General features: G+C 41.1%; 1 protein-coding gene across 4 annotated transcripts in view; it reads right to left on the reverse strand.

Moving 5' to 3' along the window:
* The window catches only part of CFAP47 (cilia and flagella associated protein 47), a 287854-nt gene that overhangs the window by 247049 nt on the left and 23314 nt on the right, over nt 1-17491 (reverse strand). For all 4 annotated transcript variants that reach the window (XR_007908382.1, XM_051811713.1, XM_051811714.1 and 1 more), the window contains exons 17-21: nt 16715-16837; nt 15230-15361; nt 13968-14045; nt 6421-6565; nt 4822-4916 (exon numbers count right to left, since the gene is read on the reverse strand). Coding sequence is in view for 3 of the 4 variants with exons in the window: in XM_051811713.1 (XP_051667673.1) it covers nt 4822-4916; nt 6421-6565; nt 13968-14045; nt 15230-15361; nt 16715-16837 (573 nt within the window). In the remaining variant the exon portion in view is untranslated. The remainder of the gene's footprint in view (nt 1-4821; nt 4917-6420; nt 6566-13967; nt 14046-15229; nt 15362-16714; nt 16838-17491) is intronic.

Raw genomic sequence — 17491 nt, forward strand, 5'->3', positions numbered from 1 at the left:
GTAAAAGTTCTATTTAGATGGTACTTTAAAATACCTTAAAATTTTTTTTGCTAGAATTACTAACCAAATAAAACTTATTGATTTCAAGGAATCTATCTGGTCAGGAAAGTTCTGCTTCCAAAATATATTTGAATTTATGATATAGGTTTGATACCAAGAGTGTGGTAGCTCTAAGCCCAACACTGGAGAATAAACATGGCTGAATGGCTTCCTGCCTCAATCCTAAATGCTTGGTATAAGGAAAGAAACAAAAAGGGGTAACACAACCTCAGAAAACATGACAAGCAAAACAGTATTTTGTATAAAATTCATGGATAAAAAATAAATAAACTCAAGCACAGTTGTCAAGTTGAGGGTAGAAAAAACAATGAGGTTATTTTCAGAAAACACTTCCAAAGTGGTTACCTAATTTTCGTCTTTACTAAGTACTCTAGTGCAATAATGTATGCATAAGGCCTAAAATACAACTTTCTAACCATAATTCCAATAGAACATATATTCTCAAGGTTGAAAAAAAAATTTGCTGTCAAATCCAGGATTTATATACTTTATTTAGCATAAAGAATATATGACAACCTCTTAAAATTACAGTACTTTCTTTCACAGTACAACTTCACAGGAAATTGCAAGTAAATCAGTAAGCTAATTTATTAGCTTACGTAAAATAAAATTAAAACATCTGTGAAAAATAATATTCTTGTATTTATCATATAATAACATGCAGATTGTTCGAAGATCTTGAAGCATTTGTGTAAAGGCTGACTCTAAAGTTTATTTATTTATACCACTAACAACATACAAATTCAGCAGTGATATAAGGAGAGAAAATGTAACATACGTTAGAAAAAAATCGGTTTGATTCAAATTTAAACCTAATTGCAAAACCAAAGATTTATGTCCTGCAACTGAATCCAATATACACTCCCAGACTTCCCTCAAATTTAACATCAGCTTTTCCTTAAACCATACTGAAATCTTTCATGCAGCCTAAGTTCCCCAGGTTTATATCAGAGATAAGCAGCTTCCACAATGAATAATGTAACTGATGTTCAAAGTCATCACTCAAAACCCTGAAATAAAACTAAATCTTCCCCTTGTATATGGTCAAAGATGACGCACCGGTAATACCCTGTAATTCCACAGCTGCAGATTTTCCATAGAATTCATTTCTTATACCACAAATCTGTTCTTTCATTAAGGAAAAAAAAAAAAGTCATTTAAAAGGACAAAAACACCCCACCAAAACACCTGTCACTTCTCCAGCACAAGCTTAGGCAATAAGCTCTGACAGGTGTGACTTGCTCTATTTATCTCAATCAAAGGCCCTCATAGGCTTCATTATTACACAGCTGTGCATTTTGTCTTTTTTCCAAGATGCTGGAATTTGTTATTTTCCAGCAGAGTTTAAAAAAAAAAAAAAAAAAAAAAAAGTCATTTTGAAGCAGTACACTCCTGCACTTTGCTTTCCTTAGCAGACCATGCAGGACACTGCTGCAGGGGGATCATCCTGCCTGGAGAAGCACAGCAGCACTTGAGGAACAAAGATAAGCCAGTCTTTAAAGTGACCACGTGCTGTCTGCTTCCCTCACACAAAACTAAAGGAATGAGGTGCTCCCCAATGCTACCTGCACAGGTAACTTGCAGGAGAGCCATGGTCAGAAAAGCCAGGTTTCCATGCTTTATGGACAGTATGATTTAAAATTCAGTTCCAAAGTAGTCACTGACAGAAATCCGTCATTAAATAATATGATTAGTCATGATGTTTAGCTCTGGATCTGGATAGGGAGGAGGAAGCTACAACACATCTTTGGCCAGATAGTCGTGGGTTGTTGGTATTTTTTGTTTGGTTTGTTTGGGGTTTTTTGTACTCTGAAATGAGAACCCAGCGTAGCCAATCTCATGTTCAGGTGGCTGAACCTTCTTATACTTCAGTGAAAAAAAAATTAAAACATAACTGAAGTGTCTCTCAAATAAAGTTATATCAGAACAGAGAAGAAAGAAGCACACAACCTGCATATAAATAGGATATTCAAATGTATTGGCTAGCTTACCTATTTATATATTTATTTTGTATCCTGCTTTCATTGACAGCTCTGACTTTCACAGCCAACAAACACCAAGGTTAAACTCTCACCACTGAGGCAGAGAGCCCTGTCACCTCCAACACCTTCTGAGACACTGGAATAACAGGGAGGCACAGCCATGCTGTGTCTGAGCAGCATCCCAGCCTCATCTATAATGCATTGACTCCATTTAACACTTAGAATATTGAAGAAATTGTCTCAGAATTTTTTAAGATCTATTTTTTAACCATGCCAAGACACTTCATCTCTAAGAGCATCTTTTGATTTCACATGTATTTGTACATTCTCCATTTTAGTGAGAACTGCAGGAGCTATTCAGAGTTCCTTTATATTAACTTCATTTGTTGATCTGAAGGTTTTTGAGTTTTGAATAAAAGCTACTGCCTAGTTGATTTTTAGCAGGAGAATTCAAGATTGCATTCAAGACTAAATTACTTAAAACCTTACATCAATAATTCAAGTCATTTTAATAAATTTTTAAACTACACTAAAATAATTTCATGGGGGTTTGATTTTTTATTTTTTTTTTAGCAAAGCTTCTGAGTTATTTTTTTCTAACTTTTCCTAAATTCATGTCTCTACTTTCTTACCAGTAACATCAGTATAGTGGGGTTTTTGTTGGTTTATAGGGTATAGTTGTCAGTAATGACTACAACAGCAGGAAGTTTTAGTAAAACCAGAAGGCAGACAGAAAAGAATGCAACCTGATGGGATACAGAAGGTTTGTAGCAGCTGGGAGGTAAGCTGGGTAAGAGTAGTTGTTTAAAAAAAAGTGATGAGATCAGAGAAACAGCTGTTCAAGTGCAGAGGCAGGAAATAGCACTTGGAACCATGAAACCTGAATAGGGGAAGCTCAGAATAGAGAGATTAGAGTTTTTTTTCAAGACTGGAAAGTCAGGAAAGAGAAGGAAGAAATCTGGTGAGAAAAGGAGATGAGGTAGATGAGGTAGAATGGTAAAGAACTGAGATACAAAGGGGAATCTTTAAGAATCAGTAATTTCTGACAGTTTCTGATCACAATAAGAGATGCTGATACCTGGACCACTTCTTTAACAGAACTATGCTTTTTATTAGTATTCTGCTTTGCAGGAGTTAAGTAAAGGAAAAGCTACAGCATCCTGGGGGGTACATGCACTTCCAGATGCTTCCTATAGTCACCTCATACTGGGCAACTTCATTTAACACTAGTCAGTGCTCTTGCTGCCAGCTACCACAGTGCTGCACTAACTCAGTGATGCTCATTTGTAAGTACCAGTGGGCTGTGAGCTCTAAGTGTCCTTGGGCATGTCTTACCTTGCAAGAAACTGCCCCCTGACAGGCAGGCAATAATACACTGGAAGCAGAAGGGAAGCCCTGGTGGCACCCAGCTTACCCAGCCCCAGGAGCAAAGGGAGACAGAAGGACTGTGAGCAGGTGAAGGGAAAACTGAAATAAAGACATTTACCTACAGTAACACTTAGTAGTTGGCTATGAGGTATAAGATGCCCCAGGAAAATTACTCCAACATTATCATCTACTCTTGCATTTCTATTATTGACCCTTCCTATTTAAATGAAAATGTCAGCATTTTCCCTTGCTGAGTTTCTTTCCAGCTTGACTATAGGTCATTGATAATATTCTGTACGTACCATTTTGCAAACAATTACAAACTTCCTGTATCTAGTTTAATTCTGACTATCTTGCTTATGAGTGTTGCATCAGAACTGTTAAGATACTTAAAGATACGACAACTGCTGCTTCTCCCTTAACCTCAAGGCCTGCTATACTACAGAAGGAATTTTTTATGAATCTATTGACTCATGTTCTGTCAGCAAAAATCATTTCAGAGTAGTGTATGTGCTATAAACTCACCCCATCAGTTATTCACAATAGCTTCCATGTGTACACAGAAGAAAATCAGTGTTACCAGACACCATTTATAATACGCAAATATTATTTGAATGATGCTTTGAACGAAGGAATTCCCTCTATACTGAAGTACTGGGAAGATGGGGAACGTGATGGGAAGGGGAGGGGGTTAAAATAGAATACTTTTGACCCTTTCAAGGTGTGTTGTCTCTGATAGTCATTTCTTTTTCTAAGGTAAAAATGCAGATAATGCAACAGGTTTATATGTTATAGAAGTGAGTCCCAGTTGCTTGTTCTCATTCATGATATTAAAGATTAAGTTTTCTTTCAGTTTGTTGTTCTCCAAATATGTGGAAACCCAAAACTCTCCATTTCTAAAGCATTTTTCAACACGTTTAGATTTAAAATTTGCTACAGCATTCTCTACTGACAGTTACTGCCAATAAAATGCTGATTTCCTAATGTAAAACTAACTCAAAATCTCATTGTTTTTCCCTCAAATAGTTTGATCAGAAAGCAACTTTGCCAATCTTTATGACATGTAAAACTCCTCTACTTTTCAAGCTCCTTGGTCATCTGAGAGTTAAAGCCCGAACAGCTGCACAAAAGAAAATGGCTGCAGGTCTGTTGAATGATTTAATGAATGTGTGGTAAGACATTTCAGTATAAAATGACACCATTTTAAAGTCAGTGATAAAGTGTATATTCTTTGCCTATGTAAAACATTTAAATTAATATTTAACAGGTTATTTATCTTAAGAACTGGGTTACTAATTATAAAACTATTGCACACACTAAAATGGGTATCTAAAGTCTCTATTCCCCCACCGCAGAAATATCACAGAGCATGACTTTAATTAACATGATCACCACTGTCCCATAAACCTACCTCTTTTGGCACAAAGGTCAAGAAGCACTCCAAAGCAGACTCCTCCTTTAAGTTAACTGAATACAAATAAGGCTTTGAAGAACAGCACTCAATCACTGCCAAATAAAATTCAGAATCAAATTACAGATGTTAGTGCAGGAAATATCAACTTTGTAATAGTTACAGTACTTCAAAGTGATTTTCAACATAAAGTACATATTTGTATGGTAAACATTTCTCACAAAGTTACAAAGGGATATAGTATCTCATAAGGATTCTGGAGGTAATTTTGAGAAGTATTAATCACCAGCAACTTTGACTGAAGTTACTGACTTGGGAGAACACAATATTTGAGAGGAAATAAAAGTCAAAACCAAAACAGTGTCATTTACCTTTGAATAAAAGTGTAAGGCAAAAATAGTTAATTATATAATGAAAACTAATACTACAGGGAGAAAAATAGTTGGCTGACACTGTTTTTTTAAAATTACTTTTAGGTATAATCTACAACACAGAGGTTTACCAATAAGGCTTGCTTCATTTTTCAGATTTTCATGTCCTATTTGAAGACACTGGCAGAAGCATGGGTTTCCAACAAAAAACATAACATTCCTCCCAGATCAGTATTCACCCGGGAACACCTGGATCAGTATTCACCGTTTGATTTCAAACACAAACTCTGATAAAGAAATCATGTGCAACGAGTCTATTCCCATGCTGGTTACTTGCCTGTTGTACAAAGTCCTACAGCTCTTTTCCAAATTAAGGTGACTGATGAAGAGCCCTCCCCTTCCCTTCCCTTTTAAATGCACCACATGATAAGAAAATCTCGCTCTCCTTGTCAGATCGTTTTTTGTCATCATCCACATATAGTTCAACATAAAGATACAACTATATTTTATAATACTGTCTTGCAGAGCCCTTATTTCCTGAGTTTGCAGGCTCAAGCTGCAAAATTATCTTGTGAATAATGATGTTGGAACAGCAAAGGAGATGCCATGACTGAAGTAGGAAAGGGTTGTAGTACAACAAGTAAAGGATAAGAATCTGCACTAGTCCTACCAAGAAAAAAAGAATAGCAATAACATTCCACATATTGGCCCAATGTCATTCTGAGTTGGGCATTGTGTAGAACAGAGGTCCTGTGATTAACCTGCAGACACTGTGCCTTCAGGAAAAAGAAAAGTCTGGACTTATACTGATGGTGAATTAATTGAAGGGTAAACATTGTCAAAACAGTGGGCATGAGTCCATGAATAGGAAATGAATATAGTTGTTTGGCTTTGTTTGTTTGGATTTTCTTTTTTTTTTTTTTATTTTAACTGGTGAGAGGGTACTCAAACGTTTTTATTTGTTATACGTTAGCAACTATAGCAGAAAAAAAGGGGAAAAAACCTACAGGCAACCTGATATTTTGCAAATACTTTTTTTTGGCAAATGTCATTTTGCAGGCAAACCAAAATGTCTCCTCTTAATTTATATTAAGCAACGCTTTTAAAATAATTGCTTTAGGTTTTCTCATCTGAGAAAATTTGTCTACCAGAAATAGCCTGACAGATTTTCCCTTAGTATTACCCATTCTTTATTTAACAAAAATTCTGATACAGCAAAGGCAAATACCTGAATGGTCATTAGTATCCAGTTTAAAATCCTTATTCTTAGAAAAATCAAACTCCACTCTGGTACGTGATTGTCCTTTGTTCTGCAGCAAAAATGGAATTGAACTTGTAGCACCAACATAAACGCCACCAAAGTCCACTCGCTCCTGTAAGTTTAAAGAAAAATGGGTCAAACCACTGTGAAGTCAAGTTTATAACTGAATATAATGTGAAAAAATATAACTGTGTGTCCTAGTTAGGACAGCTGAGATCAGTTCATCATGGTGGGTGTAACCCAAAACTGTATTCTATAGCCTTCCATGTCATTTCCCAGAAACTAGACTATTGTTGTCAATAGACTATTCGCACCCTCTGCCCATAGAGCATGGTGGGTGTAACCCAAAACTGTATTCTATAGCCTTCCATGTCATTTCCCAGAAACTAGACTATTGTTGTCAATAGACTATTCGCACCTTCTGCCCATAGAGCCTGACTCCTCAGGCTATAAACTAGGTGTTAAGAGGCCTGTGAGATAGGAGGATGTTTCTGTCCTCACACCCTTTGTGAACTCCCCGCCCTGAGGAGAGTACCAAGCATTCCTGCCTGAACTGGAGGATATATAATCTTGGAGTTTTGGAACATTTTTCAACCCACTCGTGGGATCCAGAGGACGGCTGCATCTCATCGCTCTCAACCAGACTTAGACCACCACTGGACTGCGATCACCAGTTCTGGCCAGACTGCAGCAGCTCTCCCACCAGCAGGTTCTTCCCCTCTCCCTTTACTTTGGACTCAAACAGGGCCCAAGGAACACCACTTTGTTCAGGCCCCAGGGTACTGGGTTACACATTTGGGTTTTTGTGGGTTGAGACCAATTGTTTGTTTGTATTATTGTACTTACTGTATTATTTTAATAAATTGTTATTCTGACTTATAATCTCTCCTTTGAGTTGGGTTCATTCCCCCTGCTGGTTAGCTTTTAAACCAGCACATTTTGGCGCCCAAACGTCGGGCAGAGAGAGAGAAGTCAGAATCACAATTTCATTTGAAGCATTTGTCTATTTGAATATAGAAACTCCCTGATCACCATGTTGTTTGATGCACTCACATGGATGTTGTATTTGAGCCTGTTCATATTTCCACAGATGGCGTATTATTTGCCTGTTTTGATGCTCTCTTTAAGACCAGGGAGAGGGATCCAAATTGCTTTATTAGTATATTATGTTTATGTCATTCTAACATCAGAAGCAATGAGTTTCATTGTAAATGTGTATTCAGTCCTGTTTGCCTGTCCTGGTTTGGGTTGCTACCTCTGGGGCCTCATTAAAAATCGTACCCAGCTTTTTGGGGGAACAGGGGTGGATGGTTTCCAGCCTCCCACCTCCTTCTTCCCCTTCAGACCTGCTAAAACAGTTTTTGAAAATATTGAGTTCCCTTTTGATGTTAAGGACAGCATAATGTTATTGTTAGTGTTGCTCTGTCTGCTCTGTACTGTGTACACCATGTTTAGGGTCAGAAAAGTGCCTTTTAGGGAGGTTGGTTGGACACCTGCCCTGGGAGCAGATAATGCTGAGTGGCACGGGAAGTGGGAGGACATCAGCCAGTATTTGGAAAAGTTTTCTCCTCCAATGATCTGGAAATTTACCCCTGAACAACTGCAGGATCCTGTTAGCATGATAAGACTGGTGAAGGAAAAATGCTCTGGCAGCTCCAGAGATGGCCAGCTCACAGCAACCTGCTGGGCCCTGGCCACTGCCTACCGGGCACTGCTTGACATGATACAGCACTGTCAGGGTGAGGAGAGAAGGACCAAATCCGCAGACACCACGTCCACCCAAACCACAGCTGAGTCAGAGGGAGAAAGAAATGAACCAACCAGCACCGTGTCCACACAAACCATCGAGGAGCCAGAAGAACAAGCAAAACCAATAGCAGTCGCCCCTGTCCAGAAAAGGAAATCAAAGACTAAATCAGTTCGCATAGCAAATGATGACGAAGAGGCGGGACCTTCACATCCACCGGAGGAGACAGAGCCAGAAATAATCACTCGGTCCCTGTCCCTGGGTGAGCTACGTGAGCTCCGGAGAGAGTTCACACGACAGGCAAATGAGTCCATTCTGACCTGGCTGCTCCGAATCTGGGATGCCGCAGCTAACGATACGATCCTAGATGGGAGTGAAGCCAGACAGCTGGGATCCCTGTCTCGAGATGTAGTCATTGATCAGGGGATTGGAAGGAGGCAGGAAACTCTCAGCCTCTGGCGGCGACTGTTGTCCAGTGTGAGGGAGAGATACCTTTACAAGGAGGACCTCCACATACAGCAAGGACAGTGGAACACGATGGAACAAGGTATCCGGTGCTTAAGGGAGTTAGCTGTACTGGAGATAATCTTTTCAGAGGATGAAAGATTCCCTAAGAGTCCAGATGGCGTACAGTGCACCTCCCAAATGTGGTTAAAGTTTGCACGACTCGGGCCAGAAATGTATTCCCGCTACTTAGCAACGCTGCAATGGAGGGAGGGAGAGGACAAGGTGGGAGCATTGGTTAGCAAACTCAGGATTTATGAAGACACTGTCACCGCCCCATTACGAGCCCACGTCTCATCTGTGGAAACCAAACTGGCTGAACACGTCCGAAGCCTAGAAGAGAAAATTGAAGAGGGACACCAGAAGCTAAGAGAAGAAATTAAGGAAGGGATTTCCCATATCTCACCAGGGCAAACAAGAGTCTCTGCTATCAGGAGCCAGCGCCCCCCAGCTAAGGAGAGAAGGTACACTCCACGTGGCGATCTATGGTTTTACCTCCGTGAGCACGGAGAAGATATGAGGAAGTGGGATGGGAAACCCACCTCTTCCTTAGCAGCCCGGGTACGTGAACTGAAAAGAGGAACAAATACCATAAAGAACTCTTCAAGGGTGAACGTTGCTCCAGTCTCTCGTGGGCAAGACTCCAGACGGTACAGGAATGATGATACGTCTGATCCTCTTGAAGGGACCTCCAGGTCATACCCACAAGAAGAGCACAATGAGTACCATGACCAGGACTAGGGGTGCCCTGCCTCTAGCCAGGTAGAGGAGAGGGACAATCGAGTCTATTGGACTGTGTGGATTCGGTGGCCTGGCACATCAGAGCCACAAAGATATAAGGCTTTAGTGGACACTGGCGCACAATGTACATTAATGCCATCAAGATACGTAGGGGCAGAATCCATCTCCATTTCTGGGGTGACAGGGGGATCCCAGCAGCTGACTGTACTGGAAGCTGAAGTGAGCCTGACTGGGAAGGAATGGCACAGACACCCCATCGTGACTGGTCCAGAGGCCCCGTGTATCCTTGGCATAGATTACCTGAGGAGTGGGTATTTCAAAGACCCAAAAGGACTTCGTTGGGCTTTTGGCATAGCTGCTGTGGAGACGGAGGAAATTAGACAGTTGAACACCTTGCCTGGTCTCTCAGAGGACCCCTCTGCTGTGGGACTGCTGAAGGTTGAAGAACAATTGGTACCGATAGCCACAGCAACAGTGCACCGTCGGCAATACCGCACCGACCGAGACTCTGTGACCCCTATACATAGAATGATCCGTGAACTGGAGACCCAGGGGGTGGTCAGCAAGACTCGCTCACCCTTTAATAGCCCTATATGGCCAGTGCGTAAGTCCAGCGGAGAGTGGAGGCTGACGGTGGATTACCGTGGGCTCAATGAAGTCACACCACCCCTGAGTGCTGCTGTGCCGGACATGCTGGAGCTCCAGTACGAGTTGGAGTCCAAGGAAGCCAAGTGGTATGCCACCATTGACATAGCCAATGCCTTTTTCTCCATTCCTTTGGCAGTGGAGTGCAGACCACAATTTGCTTTCACTTGGAGAGGTGTGCAGTACACCTGGAATCGACTGCCTCAGGGGTGGAAACACAGTCCCAGCATTTGCCATGGACTGATCCAGACTGCACTGGAAAAGGGTGAGGCTCCAGAGCACCTACAGTACATTGATGACATCATTGTATGGGGGAACACAGCGGGCGAAGTCTTCGAGAAAGGAGAGAAGATAATCCAGATTCTCCTAAGAGCCGGTTTTGCCATTAAATGGAGTAAGGTCAAGGGACCTGCTCAGGAAATTCAGTTCCTAGGAGTGAAGTGGCAAGATGGACGCCGTCTAATTCCAATGGAGGTGATTAACAAAATAGCAGCCATGTCCCCACCAACCAGCAAGAAGGAAACACAGGCTTTCCTAGGCGCTGTGGGCTTTTGGAGGATGCATATCCCCGAGTATAGTCAGATTGTAAGCCCTCTCTACCTTGTGACACGGAAGAAAAATGATTTCCAGTGGGGCCCCGAACAACAACAAGCCTTTGAACAAATTAAACAGGAGATTGCCCATGCAGTAGCCCTTGGGCCAGTAAGGACAGGACAGGACGTGAAGAACGTGCTCTACACCGCAGCCGGGGAGAATGGCCCTTCTTGGAGCCTCTGGCAGAAAGTGCCTGGGGAGACCCGAGGACGACCGCTGGGATTCTGGAGTCGGGGATACAAAGGATCTGAAGCCAGCTATACACCAACTGAGAAAGAGATCCTGGCTGCCTATGAAGGAGTTCGAGCTGCCTCAGAAGTAATCGGCACCGAAGCGCAGCTCCTCCTGGCACCCCGACTACCAGTGCTGGGCTGGATGTTCAAGGGAAGAGTTCCTTCCACACATCATGCCACCGATGCCACATGGAGTAAGTGGATGGCTCTGATCACGCAGCGAACCCGGATAGGGAATCCTAATCGCCCTGGGATTCTGGAAATTATCACCAATTGGCCCGAAGGTGAGAGTTTCGGACTATCCTCTGAAGAAGAGGAGGAGAAGGTGACACGTGCTGAGGAGGCCCCACCATATGACAAGCTACCAGCAGATGAAAGGCGATATGTGCTCTTCACGGATGGCTCCTGCCGCATTGTAGGGACAAACCGAAAATGGAAGGCAGCTGTATGGAGTCCCACACGGCGAGTTGCAGAAGCGACCGAAGGACAAGGTGGGTCAAGTCAGTTTGCAGAGCTTAAAGCCGTTCAGTTGGCTTTGGATATAGCTGAACGAGAGAAGTGGCCAAGACTCTATCTCTACACTGACTCATGGATGGTGGCCAATGCTCTGTGGGGATGGCTGGAGCGATGGAAAAAGGCCAACTGGCAGCGCCAAGGGAAACCCATCTGGGCGGCGGAGATGTGGCAGGACATCGCTGGCCGGGTAGAGAAGCTGAGTGTGAAGGTCCGTCACGTAGACGCTCATGTAGGCAAGAAACGGGCTAATGAGGAGCATTGTAACAACGAGCAGGCGGACCGAGCTGCCAGGATTAAAGTCTCTCAGGTAGATCTGGATTGGCAGCACAAAGGAGAATTATTTCTGGCTCGATGGGCCCATGACGCCTCCGGTCACCAGGGGAGAGATGCAACATACAGATGGGCTCGTGACCGAGGGGTGGACTTAACCAAGGACATTGTCTCACAGGTCATCCATGACTGTGAGACATGTGCTGCCATCAAGCAGGCCAAGCGGGTGAAGCCTCTATGGTATGGTGGACGGTGGTCAAAGTACAGGTATGGGGAAGCCTGGCAAGTTGACTACATCACGCTCCCCAAAACCCGCCAGGGTAAGCACTACGTACTGACCATGGTAGAAGGAAGCACTGGATGGTTGGAGACATACCCCGTGCCTCATGCCACTGCCCGGAATACCATCCTGGGCCTTGAAAAACAAGTCCTGTGGCGACACGGCACCCCGGAGAGAATTGAGTCTGATAATGGGACCCATTTCAAGAATGGCCTCGTAGACACCTGGGCCAAAGAGCACGGCATTGAGTGGGTGTATCATATCCCCTACCATGCACCAGCTGCTGGAAAAGTTGAGCGGTGCAACGGACTGCTGAAAACCACTCTGAAGGCACTGTGTGGGGAGACTCTCAAACACTGGGAGCTGCATTTAGCAAAGGCCACCTGGTTGGTCAACACCAGAGGTTCCATCAATCGAGCTGGCCCTGCCCAATCAGAACTTTTGCATACTGTAGATGGAGATAAAGTCCCCGTGGTACATATGAGAGGAATGTTAGGGAAGACTGTTTGGATTAGTCCCACCTCAAGCAAAGGCAAACCCATCCGAGGGATTGTTTTTGCTCAGGGACCTGGTTCCACGTGGTGGGTGATGCAAAAAGATGGGGAGACACGTTGTGTACCACAAGGGGACCTAATTTTGAGTGAGAATGGTCTGTAATGTTTCATTGTATATATATAGATAGATAGATAGATAGATAGATAGATGTATATAGTTTTAAAGGGATATAGTTTTTAAAGGGAGTTAATTTGGGCATGACATGGATGGCATAGAATAAGGGGTGGATAATGTCCTAGTTAGGACAGCTGAGATCAGTTCATCATGGTGGGTGTAACCCAAAACTGTATTCTATAGCCTTCCATGTCATTTCCCAGAAACTAGACTATTGTTGTCAATAGACTATTCGCACCCTCTGCCCATAGAGCATGGTGGGTGTAACCCAAAACTGTATTCTATAGCCTTCCATGTCATTTCCCAGAAACTAGACTATTGTTGTCAATAGACTATTCGCACCTTCTGCCCATAGAGCCTGACTCCTCAGGCTATAAACTAGGTGTTAAGAGGCCTGTGAGATAGGAGGATGTTTCTGTCCTCACACCCTTTGTGAACTCCCCGCCCTGAGGAGAGTACCAAGCATTCCTGCCTGAACTGGAGGATATATAATCTTGGAGTTTTGGAACATTTTTCAACCCACTCGTGGGATCCAGAGGACGGCTGCATCTCATCGCTCTCAACCAGACTTAGACCACCACTGGACTGCGATCACCAGTTCTGGCCAGACTGCAGCAGCTCTCCCACCAGCAGGTTCTTCCCCTCTCCCTTTACTTTGGACTCAAACAGGGCCCAAGGAACACCACTTTGTTCAGGCCCCAGGGTACTGGGTTACACATTTGGGTTTTTGTGGGTTGAGACCAATTGTTTGTTTGTATTATTGTACTTACTGTATTATTTTAATAAATTGTTATTCTGACTTATAATCTCTCCTTTGAGTTGGGTTCATTCCCCCTGCTGGTTAGCTTTTAAACCAGCACACTGTGCAAGATCCACAATTTATAACACAATAACAGTACTGGTTAATCAATAGTCTTGCATAACCCATATCATTAAAATCTTTTTAGGACACAAAGTACAAGAGTTTAGAATTCAATATTAAGTCCAGTTACACCATCAGGAAAGTTTTCATCATTCAGTAAACAGATCAATGGATTATTTTTTCCTTTATTTCGCTCTTTGCTATAACTAGCTTAAGAAAACTTCTCCCTTTTAACAAGTTCAAAAGCTAAAGCTGTCAGCTATCATTTAGTGCAACTGTTATATGTACATTTGGTTTGTAATATCTCTTCCTAAGTTCTCCTTGATGATTCTCTCGGGAAGTTAGTATAGGAAAAAAATGACAAATATGAAGTAGGGAGGAGCCACTTTGACACCTAGATAAAGCAAAACACTTAATCAATCTTACCAATTGCTACAATTTCCTCATACTTACCACACTCATGCTTATTTCAGCGACCTCTACAAATCCATTAACCCTAAGCACTTGTGCTCCTGCACTTCGCACTTCTACCTAAGAGAATGGACAACAGTGAGATTGCTGACAAGGTCATTTTAACAGAACTATCTCACCAAATCTTTCACAATTACATGAAAAAAAGTTTAACACAAAAAAACAAAGCAACCCTACCCCCACAGATACAGAGTGGAGAGAGACATTCAGTATAAATTGTAATGAAAATATGAAAATAACTCTGCTTTTATAATATAATGCATTTCTGCTATGGAAATATGAGGAGGTAAAAAACATGCCTTTGTTTTCTAGAACATATGTTAACAGATTCCAGTGTTATGTGGCTTCAAATCATATCTTTGTGTCATTCCACATCAGGGATAGATTTGGCTGTCAATTAAAAACACAAAACCAGACAAACAAACTAAAAAAACCAACCCAAAGTTTTAAGAAAGACCAGTCCTCCCTGCTTCTGCAGATAAAAATAATGTTGCAGGAGGCTGTATTACTAGAATGAGCATGTTTTTTCCAATAGGAGAAAGCTGTATCCAGCAGCTGTGAGGAGTGGAATGTATACTATGACACAACTGCTTGACAGAGGTGCTGGTAGCAAGTAGATACAATTGTTCTGAGGAATGCTAGATCTGTTGTAAAAATTGAAAAAATAAATAGATACTAGGTTTAACAAGCATAATATATGCAGGCACACAAGATGGCGAATCCAAGATCAGTGTCAGAAAAAGTAACAAAGCTCAAGCCCTTGATAGCATCCTTTTTCCCAACCTCACTTATCTGAACAAGGACAAACTCAGGAAGTAGGTACATAGAAAACAAAATATGATTAAATGCTTATTGTATGCCTATTATCAAATCAAATCTACTAGAAGATCCATCTCTGAAAAGACCACAAAAAGAAGTAAAGAAATGAAAGACACTGGAGTATTCCAATCCTTCCCCTCTATGAATTACCAAAACTGCAATATGTCTATATTATTTCCTATGTTAGTTTCAACAGCTTGTCAGTAGTATAGCATGAATCAGCTCAAACTGAGAGGCTGTTTTGATATTTCTTAGCAGGACTGAGACAAAACAACAGAATAGGTTATAGCAGTTATCATCTCCTGCAGGAATACCTTGAAAAGTGTTAGAACACTGGAGATAAAATCCACAAGATACGTAAAAATGTACATACATGAACACACAGCTTAACACTCAAAAGACAAAGTCCTTCCAGTTTTGAGTACCTCCACATTCTTATCAAAAGTCATGTTTGTATTTGGAGTGAAGGAGATTTTGAGATCAGTGGTGCCTCCCACAGGCAGCACTCCTTGTGAGGGGGTGATGGTCATTCCAGGCACCGGGTTTGGATCACGAACCTTCGCAAACACAAACAAGAAACGGACTGAAAAAGGTGTTTGGGTTTGTTTGTTTTGGTGGGTGTTGTTTTATTTATACCAATATATCCATCTTAAAGTTTTTATATTCTTACAAGGAGAACCTTCATAGCACATAATGCTAATTTGGACTTAGAAGTTTGGGGGAAAATGCAGGTTAACAAAATAAAATAGCAGATTTCTAAAGATGACTCTCAGTTTCTACTATGAATTACTCTTTGCCCACCAACTGGAAACTTATCATTCTGGTTTTCAGGTTGTTTTCATTAAACTATTAAAATTAACACTTGCTATCCAGCAAGTCTTCAAAACATTCTACATAATTTTTTTTCAGTGACAAATAAATTCATCACTTCTTTTTTGACATTCACAGTAAGAAGATAGGACACAGAAACCCAATCCTCTACAGCTCAGTAATAATATGAGAAGTAAATATTCAGTTTACCCACAGTTAGTAAAGACAAAATAGAATTTGTTCTCTTCTAATGCACTCCAAACAGAAAACTTTTTAAAGTGTAGCTTTGAAAAGTGATAATGACCAAGACCAACCAGGCATCTCTTGGCTTAAGAATAATTGTGGAGGCTAAAAAGCCTGGGTATATTTTTTTGCCTTACTGGCTATGCTGATTTTATTCTTTCAGGCCCAGCCTCCAAGAGTGTAGTAACAATACTTGTTATTTGACGCTCAGTTGATAAACAGAGAAATATGGTACGAATCAAAATAAAATGTTTCTTAGTATCATTATACTGAAGAAACAAAAACTCTTAGGATTTCAATAAAAATTATTTTGCTTCACAAAATAAATACAGCAATTATCCTGTGATCAGGAGAATTAATGAGGTTAAGTTTCCTATTAGTTCTGTATCATGTCTTTACCCATTCTGGCATCCATCTCATCCCATATCCAATTCATCACACAACCCATCTTCCTCTCAGATGTTAGCCTAGCAAAGTAATCATGTGCTGTGACTGGTCTGGGATGCACTGGCTGGGCAGGCAGCATGGATAGGGTGACCAGCCAGTTTGCTCTGTGTGTCAGCATCTGGAAACATCCAGGCTGTAACTGTCTTTCCACCAGTACACCAGTATGGGGTTCCACCCTCACTATTGGTTCTCATGAAGCTGCCAGAATCATCTGTTGGTCCCTCACATTTCACAGAGGGACAGAATTCCTGTTCACATTTGTCTTGTTTCTTCAGAAAACCAGACAAAAACTTAAGTAGGTGCATATTTAATAACTGAGAACACAACACCATAACATGATCTGATAAAACAAACTCCCTTCTGCTCTTCACCTCAAGGAATTAAATGTGCTAGAAATAGTTTTAGCTTACTTGGAAGTATGCATGGTTGCGTCCTGTGTTTTGAAGAATGGCTGTCTTACAAGTAGACAAACCCATTGGACTATGAATGAAGGATATATTTTGTGTCACAAACTGAACTTTAGTAGCACCAAGCTATTAACAAAGAAAAAAAAGATAAAACAGGTGAACTCTATAACATATTTCTAAGTACAAATAAATAATTCAGCCTATTTTTTATTACATCAAGAGCTAATATACTTGTAAAAATGCATAAATTACAAGTATTCAGATAGATAAACAAAGCTTAAATGTGAGACAAGATTTAATCAATGTACCAAACTCATCTAGATTCAAATTAAACAGACCCAACCCCACAGATATTTCTGGTCTAACTTCAAGACAAATAAAAATCTTTTAATTAAACTTAACAGCACAAGCTCCATTAATTTCAAATGTGTGATCAGAACAAGATACTTCAGAGATATTAATAGCAGTAGAAATGCCAATATTCTAATTTATACACATCCTGGTTTACATATGGCAATTTCCAAGGCTTCAAAACAAGAGGAAGAAAAAAAATTTAAAACCTACTGGAAAACAAAAACAAAAAAAACAAAACAAAACAAAACAAAAAAAAAAAAAAAAACAAAAACAAAAAAAAAAAACAAAAACAAAAAAAAAAAAACCAAAAATGAAAACAGGCTCATCAAAAAGAAGGGTAAAGTTTTCTTGGCTCCCAATGGAAGTCCTAGAGCATGTAGCCAATAGAATACAGTGAAAAGAAAAAGACAACTTTCTTACTCCCTA

This window comes from Manacus candei, unplaced genomic scaffold, assembly GCF_025592945.1.
Source record: "Manacus candei isolate 608988 ecotype Guabito, Panama unplaced genomic scaffold, ASM2559294v1 h1tg000083l, whole genome shotgun sequence".
Classification (NCBI taxonomy): Eukaryota; Metazoa; Chordata; class Aves; order Passeriformes; family Pipridae; genus Manacus; species Manacus candei.